Source organism: Vipera ursinii (assembly GCF_947247035.1).
Source record: "Vipera ursinii genome assembly, chromosome: 2".
NCBI lineage: Eukaryota > Metazoa > Chordata > Lepidosauria > Squamata > Viperidae > Vipera > Vipera ursinii.
In genome coordinates, this window is record NC_139513.1 from 263,597,761 (window position 1) to 263,621,081 (window position 23,321).

The window sequence follows — 23,321 nt, forward strand, 5'->3', positions numbered from 1 at the left end:
GAAACATATCTCAATATTCCATTCATATGTTGTTGGAATGTATACAGTCCAGCAATGTGTATCTGAAATTGTTCATAATACAACCTGGTTTCTTTCACAAAGTTATATTGTTTGCTTAAACTAAATATTTTAAGCTGTCCAGAGTTGCTGAGAGGTGAGATGGGTGGCAAATAAGTCTACTAAATAAATAAATAAAAATGTATTTTTGTAGTCTAACTTCAGACGGAAGTGATCTTAGCATTAACTTCTATAACCCAGCATGAAAGAGATTATTGCTGGCTCAGTGGCTTCCAGTTTTTGCCTCTGAAGTGCATGGCCGTGCAAGAGTGGTCCTCCGCTCCCCACGGCTAGTTTCTTCCTGCTTGGGAGACCCTAGATGGGTCCGAAGTTGCCCCGGAGAGGTGACCGTGAAGGAGGGGTGCCCCGTCAATCACAAAGCAACAGAAATTGCTTCGTTTGATCCAGGGAAAGCCCTCCGAACCCAAGAGGAGAAGGGCTAGAGTGAGATCAACGTCTAGCCCAAGATGCTTGCAGCCAAAATCCCACAGCACGAACCTAAACATCAGTGAACAGCATGCTTGGAATTGGTGAGAGTACTGATCTTCTTTTTCTATCTATTATTTAAATCCTTGAAAAGATCTCCAAAGCAAGAAAACCTCCAGAAGTGAAGGGAGGGGACTATATCCCCATTCCCTTAGACAGAAGTGGCTAATTAACATAAAAAGTGAAAAGAGATATACTAAAATTTGATTTAAAATATTTCAGTCTGGACAAATCTAGGAATTAAAAAACTGTCAAGATTACATCCTAAAAAATTTCTGATGGAATTATAAAAAGATATAACAAAAATAACTTTTTGATTGAAAGAAAAACTGAAAAAAGAAATAACTGCTGGCATCTAGTGGAGAATCAGAGAATAGAACACTAACAATAAGGACTCCGAAATTGGCAGAATGCCCAGAAACAAAGAAAAAGTTGTTCCTTTGAATTGCAAATAACCTTGAAGACAGCTGGGAACAAAGGAAGAGCCAGCTATAACATTAAATGTGTTTGAAACAAAACAAAACAAAAACACCTTGTCTGTTGCTTAAACTTAAGAACTGTTTATGGAGGGGGGAAAACCTTGGGGTTTTTGTTGTTGTTGTAGAGAATTTGCAGGAAGGATTTAAAGTGGCTTAATATACTGAATTTGTAATTTTGACTGACTGATAAATCGAGTTTTGAATTAAAACATTGATGAAAGATTATTTGAATGGGGGAGACAACATGGATATCACATACGTATCAAAAAATTACAGGATGACACATTCAATATTTTCTCCTGAAGGACTTAGCCTAGAAAATCAAGGGCCTCCAGAAGCAATACTTCAAGGCAAGATAAATAGTTTCCCGGAGCAAATGTATGTAATGTTAGGACAAATATAAATGACAATAGATTCAAACCACGACAAAATTCGAAACAACTTTGAGGGTTTAAATAAGCATATTTCCAATCTAAATCTACAATTAAAAAATACCCAGGAAATAACAACAAAGGAACAAACAAATCAGACAGCAGATTACAAACTAGAAGAGAATGAGGAAATTGATGAAATAACAAAGAAAAAGAATTACAATTTGACACAAACAGGAAAAAATCTACAATGTTCTGATACAACAAGAAAAATGGAATTATTAGGAGAACTATTAAAGTTTGGGGGACAGAAAGAATTTATCTTACTTACTTCATCTTTTGTATTCCCAACATTTGTAAAAATACAGGAACTGTTGGGTAAGCGGATTACTTGGAAAATTACTTGGCAAAAGAAGATCAGAGACAGATACAAGAGATTTGACTCGCCCTACCAGTTAGACTATTACATGAATAAACGTTTGTTTGAATATGGCTAAAAGAACAGAGAATTTCGAACATACAGGGGCTGTATAACAAGAAGGATAATGGGATTTAAGTAATATAGTATGTTTTATAATATATTAAATGTTAAAATATTAGGTTGATGTAACTTTTATTAATATATAAGTAAAATATAAACTGATTAAAAAGGATGTTATATCTAGATACTGTAAGACAGATAAAAAGTATTTTTATAAAGCATGACATAAAATATTAGGATGATGTACCTAAATGGGAAAATTTAGACATTGAGATGACTAATATGAAGAAATTATGACTGATAAGAATTGGATTGAATATAAGGGAATCTAAGCGAACAAAAATTATAAAAATAGGATGTATGCTGAACTAATGAGATGATGGTTATGAGAATAATATAAGCTGAAAAAATGTTTTATATATATAATTATTATTATTTGTATAAATATAAAAAATGCCTATACCTAAACATTTATATATTGAAAATATTAAGAATTATATTTTGGCTAATGTTGAAGAAGGAAAATACAAATGGAAGAAGGGAAGATCAAAGAAATGTATTATTAGCATATATTAATTATGAAATTATCAAATTTAATCATTATTGACTGTTAATTATTACTATCTTTTTTTTCTTGTTAAAATATAAACCAAAACAACACGCTCTACACCAGGCACTGGAGATTATTATAGTTAAAAACCAATAAAATATCTATATATATAAAGAGATTATTGCTAGCTCTGTGTTCACAACACAGTTGTACAGTATGTTGTGCTTAGTACATAATATGTAGTTTCACAAATCATGTTAATACCATGCTAACACATTAACATATTCCATTAATTATTATAAGCAAGATGTGATACAGGGTTTGTAGCAGGCAATAAAACTTTGCTTTAGTATCTTTCAAAACATAGGCAAACATTTCTGCGCTGGATCAGAATTAGTTTAACTAATGCTGATGTGAGGGTACATTAACTCCTCCCTAAAATGAAATATGAATATATTGGAGGACTTTTATTTGGGATATTAAGCTTACATGTTGGCTGGCTCAAATTTCCCAGTACAGATATAAAGGAAGCTGGTTGGCAGTCAAAGAGGAAATAATTGTCTCTTAGGAAGAACCATAAAAGGTAAAGGTAAAGGTTCCCCCGCACATGCGTGCTAGTCGTTTCCGACTCTAGGGGCCGGTGCTCATCTTCGTTTCAAAGCCGAAGAGCCAGCGCTTGTCTGAGGACGTCTCCGTGGTCATGTGGCCGGCATGACTAGATGCCAAAGGCGCACGGAACGCTGTTACCTTCCCACCGGAGTGGTCCCTATTTTTCTACTTGCATTTTTACATGCTTTCGAACCATATGGTTATTTTAACATGAAATATTCTCACCTTAGTGAATTATTGTTTTTTCATTATTCAATTTAGATGTTACTAATAACATTAAATGGTTTATTAAAATATATCTATAATATTTGTCTGAAATAATTTGTTGTTCATAATCCCATATTCTTAAAAAGAGCTACTTCATTCAATGCTTGAGTTTCTAAACATTAACAATTCTAAAGAATTGTTCTAATAAAAACCTATAATGACACCTTTCAGGTAAATTTGATATCATGTTATAAAGATTATGAAGGATTATCTTTGGATATGCAGTCTGTATAAAAAACCCGCTACATCTCTTACCTCATAAATTCCTAGTCCTATTACTAGAAGCCAATCTCATAATACCTAGTACATTGTCAATAATATGATATACAATAAAGTACAACAGACTACATTCCTCTTAATGAAGATAGAGAGAGAGAGAGAGAGAGAAAGAGAGAGCTAGCTGCAAGTAGCTCCATGCAGTATTTCCCATTGGTTTTAAAGTAGCTCATATTGTAAGGTTGATTTAAGCTAGGGATCATAAATCCATAACCCACTGGCCACCTGTGGGCCCTGAACTACTTTTCTGCACCTCCTATCAAATCATCCCACTGAAAGTGCTTCCATTGATTTTTCATGGAAAATAAAACCATGAAGGCATGTGAGCTTTAGGAAACTGTAGTGAACTAACCCCCCACCATGCCCAAAGCACTCCACTTTACTTGCCTGCATGACTTTAATTAATCTGACATCTGTTGGAACACAAACTCTACAATGCATGATTCTTCCAGAAAACTAAAGCTGAATGTAGTTGCAGGATCCAATCTGGGTTGGTCACTGGGACCATCTAGCTAGAGAGAAGTTCCCTGAGAATGAGTCCGAAAGCTCAGAAGACAAAACCTCTGGTCCCAGTTGGGATCCTGCAATATTATCCTGGGACACGTATATTCACCTTCATTCAGGAACATAGTTGAGCATGTATCATGAAATCAGAGTTAGAAATGATAAATGGAATTCCACAGGAGAATGCAATGGGAAAAGGAATTCATTATCAGTGGAGTTCCTGAAAAGGACATGTTGAAGTATACACAGTGCAGACGAATAGCAAGGATTGCAGAAGAAGCAAACATGATGACACAAAATTCTTAGTAAAGATCTGAATAGAAAAAAATATACCTGTAAATTTTTTGGAAAGAGGCATATATCACCAAGGAAAACTACAGAAATTTTCCAGAATTGTAGAAAAGGTAATTGGGAAAGTAAACTCAGGATGACTTGAGGCAAAGGATACTAAGAAAAACAAATGTGATTATATAGCCCCTGGTCAGAAAATACCCATTCCTACATTATAAGAACACATTTAAGAGTAGTAACCATAAAAGCATTATAACATGAATACTCTCTTGATATATTAAGGAAGGATTGGACAGAGATCAACTACCAAAGTCTGTGGATCCAAAGGAGAAGGTCAATACAGATCAATCACTGTGTCTGGATCCAAAAGAGATCGTCCAACTAATCAGGCTCCAAATCCCGTTAGAAAAGTGTTAAAGATCTGATAACTTGATCACTGGAGTTTAGAGCAGCTAATAGCGGCTTGGAAGCATACAGTATCTTGGAGTTCAATAAAGTAAACATGAATAAATTCAGAACAAAGATAAGGAGAACTATCTGGCTGAGATGTTAATAAGAAAAGGAGTTCAAGGTGATGGGAGATATTATTTTAGTGATGAGAAATGATCGCCCTCATACAACAGACTTCATTTTAATTATTAGATATAATTAATTAATTTAAGAAGGATACATGCAAACATTATGTACTATGAAGAATGAATAAACTGAGCTAAGTGAGGATATGATAATCTTCAAAAATCCAAATACTGTGCAGCAATAAGAGAAGGACAAGATATCTTTATATCATCCATTAAAACAGAGGTCCCCACCCTTTTGGGCACCAGGGACCGGTTCCATGGAGAGAGGTTTTTCCACGGACCGGAGAGTGTATGGTTTTTTGTGCTGCCTGCATCTTGCGAATGGGGCTTTGCTTGTTTGTGTGGACTGGTTGCTGGCATGCCGCAGACCAGTACTGGTCCACGGCCTGGGGGTTGGGGACCCCTGCTTTAAGGCATGACATGGAGTAATAGATTTAATTTTACATAACATTAGATTACAGTTGAATGTTAGGAAAAGTTTCTGAAAAGTAATAGTTCAAAAACCAATTACTAAGAGAACTGATGGGCTTCCTTTCACTGGATGTGATCTAAAATTTGGATTCCTCCTTGGAGCAGCCTCAATGGCTCTGTCCAATTCTGTAATTCTATGAAGAATCCAAATTAGAGAAAAAAGAATGGTGGAGAAAGAAATGGTTTAGATAGAGTACCAAGTAAAACAAAATGTACAAGTTATAGTTTAGTGTAGAACTCCCATGAAGTCTAAACAGTTTGCACAAAAGTTCCCACTGATGTGCAGAAAAATATTTTTTAAAATATATATATGAATGATTTTACTAGCCCTATTTAATGAGATCATCCCTTTACATTTAAACATTGTACATTAAATCAAGCATAACAATTAATAACCTATTCATAACAGCAAACATCCTTGGTTTCCAAAAAAAAGTTGTATCCTCCTAACGTATTGTAATGCCTTGCTATAAAAGCAGCTGAAAGAAAAAAGTAATTAGAGAAAGGATATTATTATACAATCTAAGCAAACGCAGAGGTCTTAATAATCTATATTCAGAGCCCTTGGAATAAGTAATTCTGCCTAAAATAGCAATGACAAATCAATTCACCTCTCAGGATAATGCTTTTACTTAATGCTTCATAGACATAATCTAGTCTCTATATTTTCCTCCAATTATGACTGTTCCCTTTATCCTCTACCTTGACAGTAAAGAAAATCCAAGTGTGCTATTAAGAGTAATAGATATAGTTTCTCCATGAACCTGCTTTTAAGTCTGATACAGCAACAAGCATTTTTATTAAAAAAAAGTTTGAGAATACAAAAGAAATATAGTCCAACCTATCAAAAACAATATCATAAAAACAGAGTAGAAACACAAGTTAAGACAGGCAAGAAAATGGTAAGTGAGCACTTGTCCACCCTAGATGAGTTCAAATCACCAAGATCAGATGGACTATCCCAAGGTTCTGAAGGAACTGGCAGATGTGATCTCAGAACCACTGAATGATATCTTTCAAAGATCCTGGAGCACTGGGGAATTACCAGAGGAGTGGAAAAGAGCTGATGTAGTTCCCATCTTCAAAAAAGGGGAAAAAATGGATCTAGGAAACTACAGACCTATCAGCCTGACCTCGATACCTGGGAAGATTCTGGAAAAGATAATCAAACAATGAATCAGCAAACACCTAGAGGTAAACAAAGTCATTTATAAAAGCCAACATGGGTTTGTCAAAAACAGATCATGCCAGACAAATCTTATTGCTTTCTTTGACCAGGTGACAAAATTAGTGGACCAGAGGAATGCTGTGGATATAATTTACTTGGACTCAGTAAGACATTTGATAAAGTAGACCACAACGTATTCCTTGATAAGATAGAAAAATGTGGGTTAGACAGCATCACCACCAGATGGATTCGTAGCTGGCTGACCGACCACACTCAATGTGTGGTCCTCAATGGAACTGCATCTACATGGAGGGAAGTGTGTAGTAGGGTGCCCCAGGGCTCTGTTCTGGGCCCACTGCACTTCAACAACTATTTGGATGAGGGGATAGATGGGGAACTCATCAAATTTGCAGATGACACCAAGCTGGCAGGAATAGTCAACACTCCAGAAGATAGGCTTAAGATACAGAAGGATCTTGACAGACTTGAAATTGGGCACTATCTAACAAAATGAAATTCAATGGTGAAAAAAGTAAGGTTCTACATTTAGGCAAGAAAACCCAAATGCACAGATATAGTATAGGTGGTATCTTGCTCAATAGTAGCAACTATGAAAGGGATCTTGGAGTCCTAGTGGGCAATCACTTAAATATGAGCCAGCAGGGTGCTGCAGCTGCCAAAAAAGCCAACACAGTTCTAGGCTGCATTAACAGAGGGATAGAATCAAGATCACCTGAAGTGTTAATACCACTTTACAATGCCTTGGTAAGGCCACACTTGGAATACTCATCCAGTTTTGGTCATCACAATGTAAAAAATATGTTGAGACTCTAGAAAGAGTACAGAGTACAGAGAAGAGGAATAAAGATGATCAGGGGACTGGAGGCTAAAACATATAAGGAGCGGTTGCTGGAATTGGGTATGTCTAGTTTAATGAAGAGAAGGACGAGGGTTGACATGATAGCAGTGTTCCAATATCTCAGGGGCTGCCACAAAGAAGAGGGAGTCAAGCTATTCTCCAGAGCACCTGAGGGCAGGACAAGAAGCAACGGATGGAAACTAACCAAAAAGAGAAGCAACCTAGAGCTAAGGAGAAACTTCCTGACAGTTAGAACAATTAACCAGTGGAACAACCTGCCTCCAGAAGCTGTGAATGCTCCAACACTGGAAGTTTTTAATAAGAGACTGGACAGCCATTTGTCTGAAATGGTATAGGGTTTCCTGCCTGAGCAAGGGGTTGGACTAGATGACCTCCAAGGTCCCTTCCAACTTTATTATTGTGGTTGCTGCTGCTGTTGCTCTTGTTACTACATTGGGAAATGTATCAACATATTTCAGAGCTTTTATTTGAAATGTTTCAATTACTGTAGAATATGAGAAAAAAAATGCAAACTAACAAAATATGAGAAAAACAGATACCAGATAAAGCATAAAAACATATAAATCATTAATTTATGCATTCAGTTTAAGCCTTCTGCTTCTATTGTGACAAATATACGTATAAGTAATTACGGTATTATGAGAGCCAGTTTAGTGTGGTGGTTAAGGCATCAGACTAGAAACTGGGAGACCAAATGTCCTAGTCTCAATGTTAGACATGAAACCAGTTGGGCCAGTTTGGCCAGTCATTCTCTCTCAGCCTTAAGAAGGAGGTAAAGCAAACCACTTTGTAATTTTGCCAAGAAAACCTCAGGGACTTGTACAGGCAGTTGCCAAGAGTCAACACTAAAAAAAAGGTGTGCGTAGGCATGCACATACACAAATTGCTGCACTGCATTTGCCCCAATCCTCATGGAAGGACTCAGGCTTCTGGTTCAAGAATTAACTTATCATTATTTCATCAGTGATGGTCAGAACTAACCTAGTCAGAGGTAACCTGTTGGGGGCAGAAATATTTGTACCAAAGTATATTAATAGGGACAGATGCTTTGCCAAACAATAAATATGTACAGAATCATGCCAAATATTAATAAGGACAGAGCTACCCTTAACATTTACAGTTTAGCAAAGGCAACAAATGACAGGAATTACTATTAAAAGTAAAGTCATCCCCAGTAAATACACTGAACAAGGTCAACAGACAGGAATAACTAGACCTATTATGACCTATAAAAAAGGCCTTACCATGATTTAAGAATATCACATGCTCATATCATAGAAGATTCATTACTTTTTCTACACCTATTTCACTGGAACATTATAATAATTACTGTACAGGTAGTCCTTGACTTACAATTTGCTTAGTGACTGTTTGAAGTTACAGTGGCACTGAAAAAAGTGACTTATGATCGTTCTTCACACTTTATAACAATTGCAGCATCCCCATAGTCACACGATAAAAATTTGGACACTTGGCAACTGACTCACATTTATGACAATTGCTGTGTCACAGGGTCATGTGATCCCCTTTGTGACCTTCTGACAAGCAAAGTCAATGGGGAAGCCAGATTCACTTAATAACCGTGTCACTAACTTAACAACTGCAGTGATTCACTTAACAACTGTGGCAAGAAAGGTCATAAAATGGGGAAAATTCATTTAACAAGTGTCTTGCTTAGCAACCAAAATTTTGGGCTCAATTGTGGTCGTAAGTCGAGGACTATCTGTAATTACCTCTGATTAAAAAGACTTAGAAATTTTAAAAGATGCTCTTGGAAGTAAAAGAACAAGTGTTTTGTTACCGCACCTCAATACTTTTATTTGCTACATTCTTCACTACCGCAGGAAACAACTCAGATGCATTTTTTCCTCTGGCAATCATCTTAAAAGAAAAAGAAAAAAAATCCTTTAATATAACATGCTACTTTAAAATACAGACAATAATTTAATACATATATACTAACAGTATATTTCAATTTTCAACCGTTCCTTCAACTCTGAAGTTTCTCTTTTGATAACATAATGTCTTAAAAGAAATAATGAATTACACAATTTTTCAAAGAAATTTCAATTAATTTAAAACAGGTAAATAGGTAAGTTACTTTAATTTGTTCAAGGGTCAGTTCAAAATAATCTAGAATACCAATTTTGCTGGAAATTCTGATTTAAGAAAAGCCAAACTGTTACCAGACTCCACAAATATCTCAGTAATACTTATAGTATAATAAAATGGCAATATTTAATATTACTTTTTAAAGTAATACATTATTTAAATAGCAATAACTATAGCATACTATAAAAGAATATATTTGGAATCTTTTTAAAATCTATTTGGTCTCATAATGTTGCCCAGAATCAGTTCATGTGAGATGAACTTGAAAAATAAATAAAAATCATGATCACTGTAATTTCAATAAAAATTGAATATTTTTAAAAAAAATCCTTAACCTCACTAGAATGTTCTCCTTTATATTAAAAAAAAGAGTTGGATGCTGAATAAACATAAACTGAATATAGAGGTGAATGATCATTAAGCTTGGTCATAGAGAGAGAATGAAATAAGGACTGACTCACAGAACTAATACACGAAATACAACTAACAGGTCTAAAGAAATGGAAAGTATTTAAAAAATTGTGGTTGGAAGGATTAAGGAGAATGTTAGAAAGAGGTAAGAATTTTAAAGGACAAAGGGAATGCATGAATTGGTGTACAGATATGGTGGAAATAAGGATGGTTTTCAAGGATAAAAGGGTATCAAAATGACTTGAGAATAATGTTGGCATTAATTAGATTTTAAGTATGTCCTTTTTTATTTTCTTATCTCATGACTTATTTTCTTCAGCTAATTGTTTCTTTTCTGTGTTTTGCACAATGTTGTATAATCAACATGTACCGACTTATGTATATTATAATTTTTTTAAAAAAACATTTTTAATCCATCTTAGCACTCAGGTTTTGCAAACTGTGTGTAAATCTGTTTATTTGTTTCTGAGCTCTGGTCATGTATTTTTACTCAAAATATACATCAGCTTTTCCAAATGTTGGCATAAACAACATGTGGACTTGAACTTCAGACACTGTAAACCATAGGAAGTCTGAATGGAAAAATAAGGATGCAAAAAAAAACAAACCACTTGCCACAATTTCCTAACCAGCATCTAGAGGAGAATGCCAAGACAGAGGAAAAGTAACCTATATATTTATGATCCTTCAGATCACATTTAACAAAATATACAACAGTCCAGTTTGGATCCATATATGGACTCCTGTGAACAGAAAAGCTCTTTTCATTTAGATTAGTTTAGAATCACATTGACTGAACTCATTTTCAATTCTCTTGACACTCTCTTAGAAAGTTCTTCAAAACAATAAAGTAGGGAAAACTGATAAAAAAATACCAAGCTGATCTGGTGCTGTAAAATTGGCATGCTCCTGAGTGCCGTCAATTAAACTACACTATCTATTGGGATCTTGGAAGCAAGCGTTCTCTATAGCAACCGCTGTCCTCTATAATGAGGTACCCCCCCAAAAAAAATTCCAACAGAACCCATCTTGCTGTTATTTCAAATGGCCTCTGAAGACCTGGTTCTTCACTCAGTCATTGACCCGGGTGAGTTGTTTTCCTTTGTTCTCTTTGGTTTTGCCATCTTACTCTTTATTTTTGGTCTCTTGTTTTCGTTTTTATGTTTTAAACCAGACATGTCAAACTTGCAACGTCATCAACCTCCCTGCGCCCTGTGCGTTCCCACAGAGAGGGTCTCCTCAGGGTGCCACCGATCAGAGAATGTCGATTGGTGGCCCCCAGGGGGAGATCCTTCTCTGTGGGCGCTCCGGAACTATGGAATCAGTTACCGGTAGAGCTCCAGATGGCGCCCGATCTTCGCTCCTTTCGCCGCGACCTGAAGACGTTTTTGTTTGCACAAGCCGGCCTGGCCTGATGGGGGATTGGTGGGGTTTTTATTCTTGTATTTTTATTCCTGTATTTTTGGGGTTTTTATAAATGTAGTATATTAATTGTTTTAACGGGCAACTATTTAATCTCCTTTTAATATTTGTAACTTTGTATTTTATTCTTGCCCTGTGAACCGCCCTGAGTCCTTCGGGAGAAGGGCGGTATAGAAATATTAATAAAATAAAATATAAAAATGTGATGTCTTGGGACGATTTTGCCATTGCTGGCAATGGGGTGGGCACGGCTTCTGCATGATGCATCTGGCCCACGGGCCGGCAAGTTTGACAACCCTGTTTTAAACCATTTGTAAATCACCCAGAGTTCCTGGGAATCAAGGGACATGTAAATTTATTAAATTATTTGTATGGATGTTCAAATTCAAAAAGATGCAAACTGCATTATACACATAATAAAAGCTGAACATACTCCAACAATCCTTTTCATAGCCTCCAATTTAGCAGAATCTTTGCTGCTTTCCAACATCTGCTTAAGATCTTCATTTCTATAAAAGAGAAAATGAATATGTAAGATTATTAGCATCACAACCTGACTGTGAAGTTATTAATTATAAAAACAAAAAAGGGATTTGACATGCAACACAATGTCAAGATTCAGCAATGCAGAAACTTACCTAAAGAAAACCTGTTGCAAATTCCATTTGGGGGAGATATTAAGCATCTCCCTATTAGAACAAATCAAATATATAAAGCACAATATATATATCAAAATGAATTTTGAAGGATGAATATAATAGTATATGAGGGAAAAGCTTATATGTTCAGCTATCTTATCAGACTAATAAAGCCAAACACAGAATACTATAAATCAGGGGTCTTCAAACTTGGCCCTTTTATGATTTGTGGACTTCAACTCCCATAATTCCTCAGCCAGTCATAAAAGGGCCAAGTTTGAAGACCTCTGCTATAAATATACTATTATTTTGTATTTTTTGTTTACAAAATATGGAAATATAAATTCAATACCAAAGACACAGTGGGTCCGTGAAGGCTTGAAGAAATGTTAGGATTTAAATCTTCAGTTAAGTCTTGGGGACAAAAGGAATTTAAAGGGGGTCCATGGTGAAGAAATGATTGAGAGCCACTGCACAAGATCAAACTTTTCCTACATTTTTAATCACAAATATATATATATATATATATATATATATATATATATATATATATATATATATATATATATATATATATATAAATATAAGACTGAATTAATTTAACTTGGAGAAGTAAGGAACTGAACAAAATCAAACTGGACAGGTCTGTTCATCTGTAATGAACATGGTCACACTACACTCTCTTCCCACAACCCATTCATTAGTGAGTATGTCAACTATGAGACTGGCTAAAATAATTTCTATCTAAAAATGAGAGTTTAAAAAAAACACATCAAAAAAACTTGGAACATGTTAGAAACAAAGATTTTATATTTTCCCATTTTGGCAAATAATTCCCATCACAAACTGGAAAAAATCCATTTTAAATAAAGTTTATGTTACAAAAAATAGCTTCCTTTTAGGCTTCTGGATATTTAGGGAGATGCAGCATTCTAAAGGACTAGCTCAAATTAGTTCATATTTACTATTACATTTAAAGCAGTGGTCCCCAACCTTTGTGGCTTGGTGGCCCCCTGGGGGAAAGGAAAACTGGGCTGCATATGAGCAGCAGGCTGGCGTGCATGCAGCTTGACCTGCATGAGCCATGGGCCAACACACACATGCATGCATGTGCAGCTCATCTTGAACAAGTGGAGCTGCGTGCCTGCCACTCACTCAAGTTAAGCTGCATGCACTCCAGCCCACAGGTTGCACGGCCCGGTCCCAAATAGGCCACAACCCTGATTTAGAGTAGCAAATATTTTGTCAAAAGGCCAATTTCCTTTAAATCTGCATTTGAACTTAATTTGTACTTTCTGACATCCATAAAATCCAGAACATACAAACAAGAAAATTTCCTCAATAATATAGAAGATAAAAAGTAGTTTTCTATTCTTAAAAATACTTTTCTGCATGGAATTCAGAACAGTGATAGATACTTAAGGGCATTGCATCTAATACAAATCTAAGTCTTCCAGGAATATGCTTATTAAATTAATAGTTATTTTTGAATGTGTACAAGTGGAAGAGTTTAAGACTAGAGGAGCTACATCTCAGAAAGATGGAGAAAAGGAAGCTGCTTTGCTCAGTTAAGGATAATGCTCCTTCTTTTATTTCCATTATTTATTTATTTGTCATATTTATGTCATATATATCAGAGGTGGTGACCCTTTGAGAGCCGAATGCAACAAAATTTCATTTTAATGTATGCTGATTAGTGTACATTTGTTCTGTGCCAGCCTGCTACCGGCCCTGCAGAAAAGGCAGGGACAACCCCTTTACAAGAAGGCAAGAGGCTGGAACTAAACCTGCCAAATTTATTAACATAAAACAGAGCAAAGAGAGCAAAGAGAGCAAACATGAACCATGAAACAGGAGCTATTCAAACGGTTGCCTTCAGCAAACCAGCCCTCCCACGCATTCCCCTTTTAAACAGTTCAGGGTGTGGCTTCTCTCTGCCTCCTTCCGAGGTGCCCCATTGCCTTCCTCTGTTTACTCCTGATGCCTCCTGCGTCGGGCGTCCTTGAACAGAGCCAGCTGTGGGTCATCTTCATCCACGCTGTCAGGCTCACACAGCTGGGTCTGCGTTGTAATCAGATGGGAGAGGCCTGGCTGAGGGCTCTCATCAGCAAGCTCTCCAACACCCTCAGCAACCTCTCCAACACCCCCCTCCTCCTCCTCTGAATCATCCAACCCAACTGCCGAACCCACAGGCTGACCCTGAATCACAACATTCAAAGTGACAATAAAGTTATTATTCTAGTCTACTCTACTCTATTCTATTCTCTATGATACCCTATGTCTAGGTAGCAAATTAAGTATTATCTAAGGGCTAAATCCTTCTAAGCTAACAGGCTTTGATGTCTAGGTTTCACAAACTGTACCTTTGTATACTGGTATTATATGGAAAAGGATATTTCAGAATTCACAGCATGGGATTTATCGGATGCTTAGAAGATATTTACCAGTACACGTTCTATACCGGGGTCCCCAACCCCCGGACCGTGGATCGGCACAAACAAGCAAAGCCCCATCTGCAAGATGGAGGCAGTACACAAAACCACGCACCCTCTGGTCCACGGGAAAAACCTGTCTCCACAGAACTGCTACCTGGTACCTCAAAGGTTGGGGACCTCTGTACTATACAACCAAAGTGGTTAGAGAAACAAGAAAAAGTAGTCTTCCTATAATGAAACAGGAAGTACAAATCATCTCTGCAATCTACTGTGCTAAAACCAAGAGCATATTGTGGGAAAGTAGTATTATTATGATTGGTCTCAGTCATACAGATGTTTAGACTGGAATTTATATTTTTGTCTATCAAGTCTTTCCCAAGGATCTGAGATAGGCAGACACTGTTGTTTAATAATATTAAACATATTGTTGCAGGATGCAAGCTGTTCTGAGTAAAGTTGCCTTTGCAAATAACTGATGGTAATTTTGTCAATGCCAAAAGTGTTCAAGGGGTGTTCCAGTTGTTTTGGGATTGCACCCAAGATGCCTTATTACGATACTATTGGTACTATCTTTGCTTTCTTTTGCCACAGCCATTCTATTTCTATTTTTATTTCTGTCTTATTATTTTTTCTCAGTTATTTCTTATTTATTCTGCTGTATCCATATATTGCAATGTCCACCATCCAGACTTTTTTCTCAATTGTTAAATCTGGGGTGTTATATGACCGGGCCTCTCTGAATTTTACAGACAAATTTAGCAAGAATTAAAATACCAAAAAGTACAAAGAAACAAGAAGATAAAAATAATTATTGGGTTTGTGACCTCTCCATTTTATATATCTGCTTGTTTGCTTGCTTATTTATGTATTTAGCATATAGCATATCATGCATAGACTAGCAACACGTATTAACATTTTTAGTAAAGCACACACATATTAATACAGTAAATGTTAAAAATACATTCAAATCCAATGTCTAGGCTATCTAACCACTGAAGCACAGCATCGGTTATATTAAAAAAAATCAGATACTGGACTGATATACGCCCTCAGCTTACAGCTGATCATAGTGTGATCTACAGTTTGACATGGGATCCCACAGTCACGCATGGGGAGGATACTAAGCCTCGTATACAGAGAAAATCCCAGCAATACATCTGCTAATTTGCAATATCTACAGGCATTTAGGCCCCCTATGAAACCAGACTCTAAGTGATTATGTTTACATTACTAAGTGATGTTGTATGTATGGGAACCATTCTTTCTTAAGTTTCAATTTCTTTTAAACTTTTATTATGTAGATATACTGTTAGTGTTGTCATTGCTATGTATTTTCCAAGTTTAAGTTTCCAATCAGGTATTGTTGGAATTGGGCCTTACTTCCAATGTCGAACAAAGTTTATTCTTCTTACATATATCCCATTAAATACTATGTATATTTATTTTGGATTTTTATTGTTGTTTATTGTTTTAAAATTTTTCAACTGTAATTTTTTTTAATTATAAGCTGCCCAGTCATTGACTGAAATGGGCTGTTACAGAAATTGAATAAATAAATAAAATATGATGTTTCTCACTGATATTTTCTGAGACTATAAGTAGAAAGAAAAGTTGTGCTTTTATTTCCAATTTAAATTTATTATTTATTATATGAAAAATAATGCAATAAATACTATTTTAGCTAACAGTATTACAAATAATAACATAATAACTTTGGATAGTCCCATTGGTACTTGGAGGTTGATACAGATCACTTTGAAAAACCCTGAACTGGAGATTACCAGTTTGATTGGTGGTCATCTATAATAATTACTAGGAATCCCTTAGAAGGAGATACTTGGCCATGAGGTCTTTCAGTTTGTAAAAGGGGAAATAGAAAATTATGCCACAGCCTTCCAGTATAAAAAGTTTTTCATAGGACAAATTGTCTGCCTAGTCTGCACTAAGATAGTATTTTTTTTCTTTTTTTTCCTTTTAAGAACAACTTAAAATGTTTTGTGAGCCCAACCCACCTACATGTCACCAGTGCAACAGATTTCCTCCATAAATGTGCTGCCGTAAGATAAAACAACTATTTCTCTCATCTTCCTCCCACCCCAAGGTGCAGCAAATGTATTCAACCACAATAAGTGCAGTCAATGTTCATGTTCAAATACTTGGCAAGAATGAGATTTTGTTAAAGCACAGCAGAAATAGCAGTGAATCTGAGTCACACTCCATTGCTCTTTGCAGCCTGCATCAGGAATGCTACCGTACTGCATTCAGTTAGAATCTGAAGTGAAATAAAAGTCATCAAAACAAAGGAAAAAATGAAGTTAACTTAATGAAATACTTACAAAGAAAGATTTTCTTCATATGATTCAACAGAAAAGCTAGTAATACTATTTTCTTCCTCAGTAGGCTCCGATTTTAGAGTAACGTTGAGCATCTCTGCCTTTTCAAGAATAAATGTAATCCTGCAAGCAACCCCACTGAATTTATCTAACAAAGAGTACTTGTTCCAGGCCTCCAAATTTAGCAAAAAGAAAGAAGCATACTTGTAGTGAAAGCTACTGATCAAGACTGTAGCATGATTATGAAATAACAGGATACCAACTCCCTTCACTTTAAGGAAATGCATACTCTATCAACGATCATTTCCTCACAGAAACATATCTTACTTGCCAACTTCAACAAACAGCATGACACAGCAAAACATGAAAATCATTCTTATTCTATTGTTACCTTATTCTAATTTTTCAATAAAAATCATTTGGGAACATGAAGCATACATCCCAAAGAAAGTTAAAAGTTACCTTAATATGAAATTAATAGGAATATAATGTATTTTGTATTCTAGAGAAATGTTAATTAAAAGGTGGTACTGACATGAAGTAGTAAAATACAAAGCTAAAGAATTCAGAAACCAGAACCAGGGCACTTTAATAGTATGAAACGAATAGGCTTCATCAACTAAGACTTTTAGTGAAATAGCTTCAGTTAATTATCCTATTCCAATCCATTCTATACAATTAATAAAACAGAGAATTAGATAATTAACAAGATATTTTTTCTTTCCTCCTTCACCCAAGCTGCACAATTGTTTAACATTATTAAAGTTACTCCCTATAGATAGCATTTAGATACAAAGTAAATTACCAAATAAAATGATTGTTTATGCAGACATATTGCCCTTTGTTAATGCAGGAAGAATGGAACAGAAAATAATGAATCTACAAATAATTCTCCATTCTCCCCTGCTCATTTTTAACTTTCAAATAACAAAGATTGTGGAACTCTTGGATTAGGGCCTGGAAGTTATTTTTGGATGGATAAAGATGAAACGTAATCCAGAAAGATGGAGACACTATAGATTGGGAACCATTCAGTCTGAATAAAGTTTTGTAATTGATGCTAGAAGAAAGTTCATTCCTCCTAAAAGTTTATTTTTATAGTTTGGCACCCTCCTGGACTATCATTATCAGTGGAAGCATAAATTCCAATAGTTAGAACTACTTTTCAGCTCAGCATTGCAACAGACTTACCTAGAAACAATGTCCTAGTTTTTCTACCTATATTTAGCAACAATCTTGACAGACTATTGTAACATATTTTACACAGATAAACTTCTATCATTAATCAAAAAAATACAATTTGGATGGGGCAAAACGTCTGGGAGTACACATCATTAATATGACATATGTTTATTGCTGAGAAATGTGATTCAGATTTTAATTCAATTGATCTTTGTATCGCTAGATGATTGACATCTTGTTATCTAAAGGATTGCCTTTATCTTTGCATCAAATTAATTTCAAAAACTTTGCTTATTATAGAAAGTAAGGAAGATAACCTTGACAGAGATACATGCGAGCACCCATGGTTGGGAACCCCTGATGTAGCACAATCACGCTTGAAAGATTCTGTTATTATAACCATTCTCAAAAAAATAGTGTTACCCTTCTTGTGGAGATGATTTTCTGGTCTGGTTTACCTGGTGGGGGCAGATATGTACAGTATATACATTATTAAAAAGACAGAAATGAGGTCAAAGACCTTACTGGTGACCTGAAATTTAAGGTACTCTATAAGCAAAACTCATATTTTAAAAGCCATAGGGAATGTAACAAAGAGAAAGTTGCACTTCAAATTAGTGAGATAAGAGATGCTATCAGCCCTTTCTAATGGATCTCTCAATGGTAGTTGCTATGATATCAACTATGTGATTGTCAGCCTTTCAATGGAGGCAAGGAACAGGCATAGCAGGGATGCTCTGAATTATTGTACAGTGCAAGGACAGAATCTTAAAGCCCATAAGAGCTTCACTTTGCCCTTCTTATACTAAACAAAATCACAGGAAGGCTATTTGGAATTTCTCCTAATTTTCTTTTTCTCAGGACTGAGCAACCTTTTCCAAAAAATCTCCTTTTAACAGTTCGCTTATTCTAAGGCCAGGTCTATATTCCTTCACAATAATTCAGAAAAGCTAATAAATCATGGCCCTCAACATAAAAGAATTCATGTGTACACATACTGTACAGGGAACTCTATTAATGTAGTAAAATTATATTTTTCTGTAAAAATAATTTATTAGTTATAGCAATGCTTCCTACAGTAAATGAACCAGTTTTTATCATTCTAAATGAACTTTGCTTCAAAATATGATGCAATATGAGCATGTGCAAAACCTATTCAGAAGCTATATAATTACAAGACTCAAATTTAATTTTCTGCTATCATACTATACTATAGCTATTTGAGTGACATCTTGTGGTGTAATTTGGTATTGCTATATCAAACATTAATTACATTAGCAAATTCATTTCACATTATTTAGGAAATCTCTACCTAACAATCCAATAATGTAGAAATTTACAAAGGTGTATATATCAATAAAACAACAATCAACAGTGAAAAGCAGCATGCCCCCACCTCAAAAATTTACAAAAATAAAGCACTTACACTGACATATCCTTCTATGGCAGTTTTCATAAACTTTGGATACCACACTACAAAGGACTCATTCCAGAATTTACCTGGTATATTAAGCAACAGAGATCTCTGAAGAAAGGCCTTCAAGGAAACAGAGCTCCTTTTCTAGGCAGATTCATATTAACTTTCTTAAATTATTAAGGGGCCTAAAACATTTACATACTGTAATCAGAAAAGAATCTGTAATTGAGCTTGATAAATATTGTTGAAGACATGAACTGCAAATAGCATGATTTACTTTCCTGATTCCGGTCAGTCTTGGCTGCTAAATTCTGAGTCAGCTAACATTGTTCCAATGAGAGAACAATCTAAAACAGAGGTCCCCAACTTTTTGGGCACCAGGGACTGGTTCTGTGGAGAAAGCTTTTTCCACAGACCGGAGAGTGTATGGTTTGTGTGCTGCCTGCATCCCACGGATGGGGTTTTGCTTGTTTCTGCAGCCAACTTGCTGACATGCCACGGCCCGGTACCACAGACCAAGGGTTGGGGACCCCTGATCTAAAATACATATTATCTATAGTAAAACAAACTCGAGCAGATAAGACCAATGTACACTGTACACTCCAACATGGCTGGAAAAAATATGAGCTAAAATTTGAAATGGATGTACTTGATATCTATCGGTAAATAAAATATTCCTCTGATATCAGCCAGATTCTTCTGAAAGCCTTACCAGAGAAGGTGCTACATTTGCCCAAATAGCTTTGCCAAAACTCTTTTATTCATTAAAGTTAACATTTTCCAGGGAAGACATACATGTGTACAATCTGTGTAATATAAATATAAATACATTCTGAAATATACTTCTGGTTTAATTTTCTACAAAGTTCATTCATAAGCAATGAAGAGGAGATATCCCCAGAATCCAACAGTTTGATCAAAATGAAATATTACCCCTCACATACATGAATGTGACTTCAAGATGCATATACAGAAGGGATGGATTTGTGATACTTGTTTCATTATTCTGCTCCCCCCCTCCAGTCCCCAAGGCCATGCACAAGGATTAAGTTGTTGTACTAAGAATGAGGAAACCTGGAGCCTACTCTACCTTCAGTCATGGAAAAGCACTATATGGTTTTGACTCAGACATTCCTTCTTAGCTCAGACTATTTCACAAACTTGTTGCACTTCGGACAAAATTAAAAGAGCTTGCTATGTAAGCTATCTTGAGTTTTTGAAGGAAAGGTGGAACACAAGTCAAGGGGCTCATTATAACGTCTCAGAGTTGCCCAACTTACATTACTTACATTGCAAAGTGCAGCGGCACGGACACTCTTGGGAGCCTCCCGATACTCCCATATCACACCTCTCCTCCGTGCGCTGCACTGACTTCCGGTTGCCTTCCGTGTGAAGTTCAAGGTGCTAACAATGACATACAAAGCCCTACATGGCATGGGTCCGGACTACCTACGGGAGCACCTTCTGCCAATGTCAGCACCCCACCGTCCTGTGCGCTCCCACAGAGAGGGCCTCCTCAGGGTGCCACCGCTCAAGGAATGTCGGCTGGTGGCCCCCAGGGGGAGGGCATTCTCAGTGGGTGCGCCAGCCCTCTGGAACAGCTTACCAACCGAAATCCGGATGGCCCCCGACCTCCGCACCTTCCGACGCGACTTAAAAACTTTCCTGTTCCAGCAGTCCGGCCTGGCATGATAGCTTTAATTGGGGTCTCAGTTTGTTTTTACTATTGTTTTTTTATTGTTTTTTTATTGTTCAATCTGTATACCTTCCTTCCTCTGTACACCGCCCCGAGTCCCTCGGGAGAAGGGCGGTTTATAAAAACAAACAAATAAATAAATAAATAAATTACTGTAGAACATTAATTAGGGAAACTGAAATTGGGATTTCTGGGGAAAAACATGTAAAACAAAGCTGGGGAAAAATACTATCAGTTATCAGCTAAGCTTTGACTAATCCAAGTCAAGAACATGCCATTTAAGTGAAACAAGAAAAATACAGCTATGCCAGATAAAGGGCATTTAAAGTTGTCAAAACGTCTGAACGGTACCACTTATTGGTAAAAGTTTTCTTCACTTTTGCCACATTACATTTGAAAAAATCTGCATTAACTAAATCTGCTCTACATGGGGTTCTCCTTGAAGAGTATTCAGAAGCTTCAACTGGTGTAAAATAGCACAGTGACAGGTGCCCATAAAGTGGCACATCTTACACCTCTGCTCTGCAAACTGCTTTAGTTGCCAGTTTGTTTCCAGGTTTAATTCAAGATACTGGTTTTGATCTTTAAAGCACTACATGTCTTGCAGCCAAGAAATTTTCAGGACTGCTTCTTCCCAAATACATTACATACCCATCCCATCATGGCAGGCAAGATTGCCATATTATGGGTTCTATCTGCTAAGAAGCAACATCTGACAGAAACCAGAAATTTCTGCTGCATCTCTTGCCTTTTAGTGCATTATTTCCCCTCCAACTCAAGATTAGCCCTGAGGAACACTTTGGAACAGAGAGCCCACAAGATGGCTTTATTATGCATGCGTTTTTAAATTCTCCGCTGATATAGGCATGTTTCTTGGCTTCTTATGGTTATTTTAAGATGTTTTTGTTTTGTTTTTACTGTATACTCAGAATCATATCTGTGAGATAGATAGCCATATAAATTTGATACAATAAATGAATAAAATATCTGGTTTTAAGTGCCTTATTATAGGCTGAGACTGAGGAAGGGGTCAAATGCATCATAAGTCATAAGTCCCTGTGCACCCACAAGAGATCTAAATCCAGTGCATCTTATTCCCACTCAGTTCCCTTGACTGTTAGTAGGTCAGATTTTTATAGAAAGCTTAAGCTTGCAATAAATCTTTCTACTCATTTAAACTGCATGAATCTCCTGATTTTCCTGGTTCTTATCTTTTTTTTTGTATGAATACAGTTTTATTCGCAAATGAATGAAAATGTATATTCATTAGATAAATAAAAGTAATATAAAAGTTGGATCTATTGAATATCTATTTGCCACATATTAATTATAGGCCTAATAATTTGTAGGACTACAACTATAATTATTTATAAAACACTCAAAGTTAATGGGAGTGGGTGTCTACAAAAAAATTAAATAAAGTAAATAAATAAGAATAATAAAGCTGTTGCTATGAGACAATTGACAGCAGCCCAAATACAATCATGGGAAGATACAAAAGATAAATTAGTATCTTGTAAAAGACAAACATTAAAAGTGGACATCTTGAAACAAGTTCCATTAAACATGAGCCAGCAGTTTGATGCAAGTGCTACCTTGGGATACAACAGCAAAAGCATAGAATCAAATATAAGAAACAATTGTCCCATTCTATTCTCTTCTGGTCAGAAATTACTTAGAATACTATTTCCAGTTCTATATATCACAGTTCAAACAGGACGGTGACAAAGGACACCTATGAACATGGTGAGGGATCTGGAATTCAAGTCCTATAAGGAATTGTTAAAGGACCTGGAGATCCTTGATTCTACAAAAAAGACAATTACAGGAAGATATGATAATAATTTGAATATCAAAAAACTTTTTGCACACAAGAAGATGTGTTGCCTCAGAGGACTAGAAAAGGTCAATGTAGTTAAAATTGCAAGAAAGTAGGTTTAGGCTAGACATGAAATTCCTAACTGCATGAACTGTCAAGCCAGGGGAATAGGCTGCCATGCGAAGTGGACATTTTTTTGAGTTTTTCTAGGTTTTAAACAGAATGATGGTCACCTTTCACAAAGGTTATACAGGTAGTCCTTGAGTCACAAGTGCAATGGAGCCTGCCCATTCCACTCGTAACTCAAAAACTTATGGGAGTGAATCTCGTACCTCAAACGAGAACACTCCCTTGCTCGTTAAGACGCATGTGGCTCATTAAGTGAACA

General features: G+C 36.1%; 1 protein-coding gene across 3 annotated transcripts in view; it reads right to left on the bottom strand.

Annotated features, from left to right (window-relative positions):
- AP3B1 (adaptor related protein complex 3 subunit beta 1) overlaps positions 1-23,321 on the bottom strand; it is a 167,582-nt gene that overhangs the window by 129,977 nt on the left and 14,284 nt on the right. For 2 of the 3 annotated variants that reach the window (XR_014491277.1, XM_083353111.1), the window contains exons 2-3: positions 11,847-11,922; positions 9,275-9,349 (exon numbers count right to left, since the gene is read on the bottom strand). Coding sequence is in view for 2 of the 3 variants with exons in the window: in XM_083353111.1 (XP_083209237.1) it covers positions 9,275-9,349; positions 11,847-11,922 (151 nt within the window). In the remaining variant the exon portion in view is untranslated. Of the gene's footprint in view, positions 1-9,274; positions 9,350-11,846; positions 11,923-16,822; positions 17,029-23,321 lie in introns of those variants that run through there. The other variant, XM_083353112.1, reaches the window with a different exon arrangement.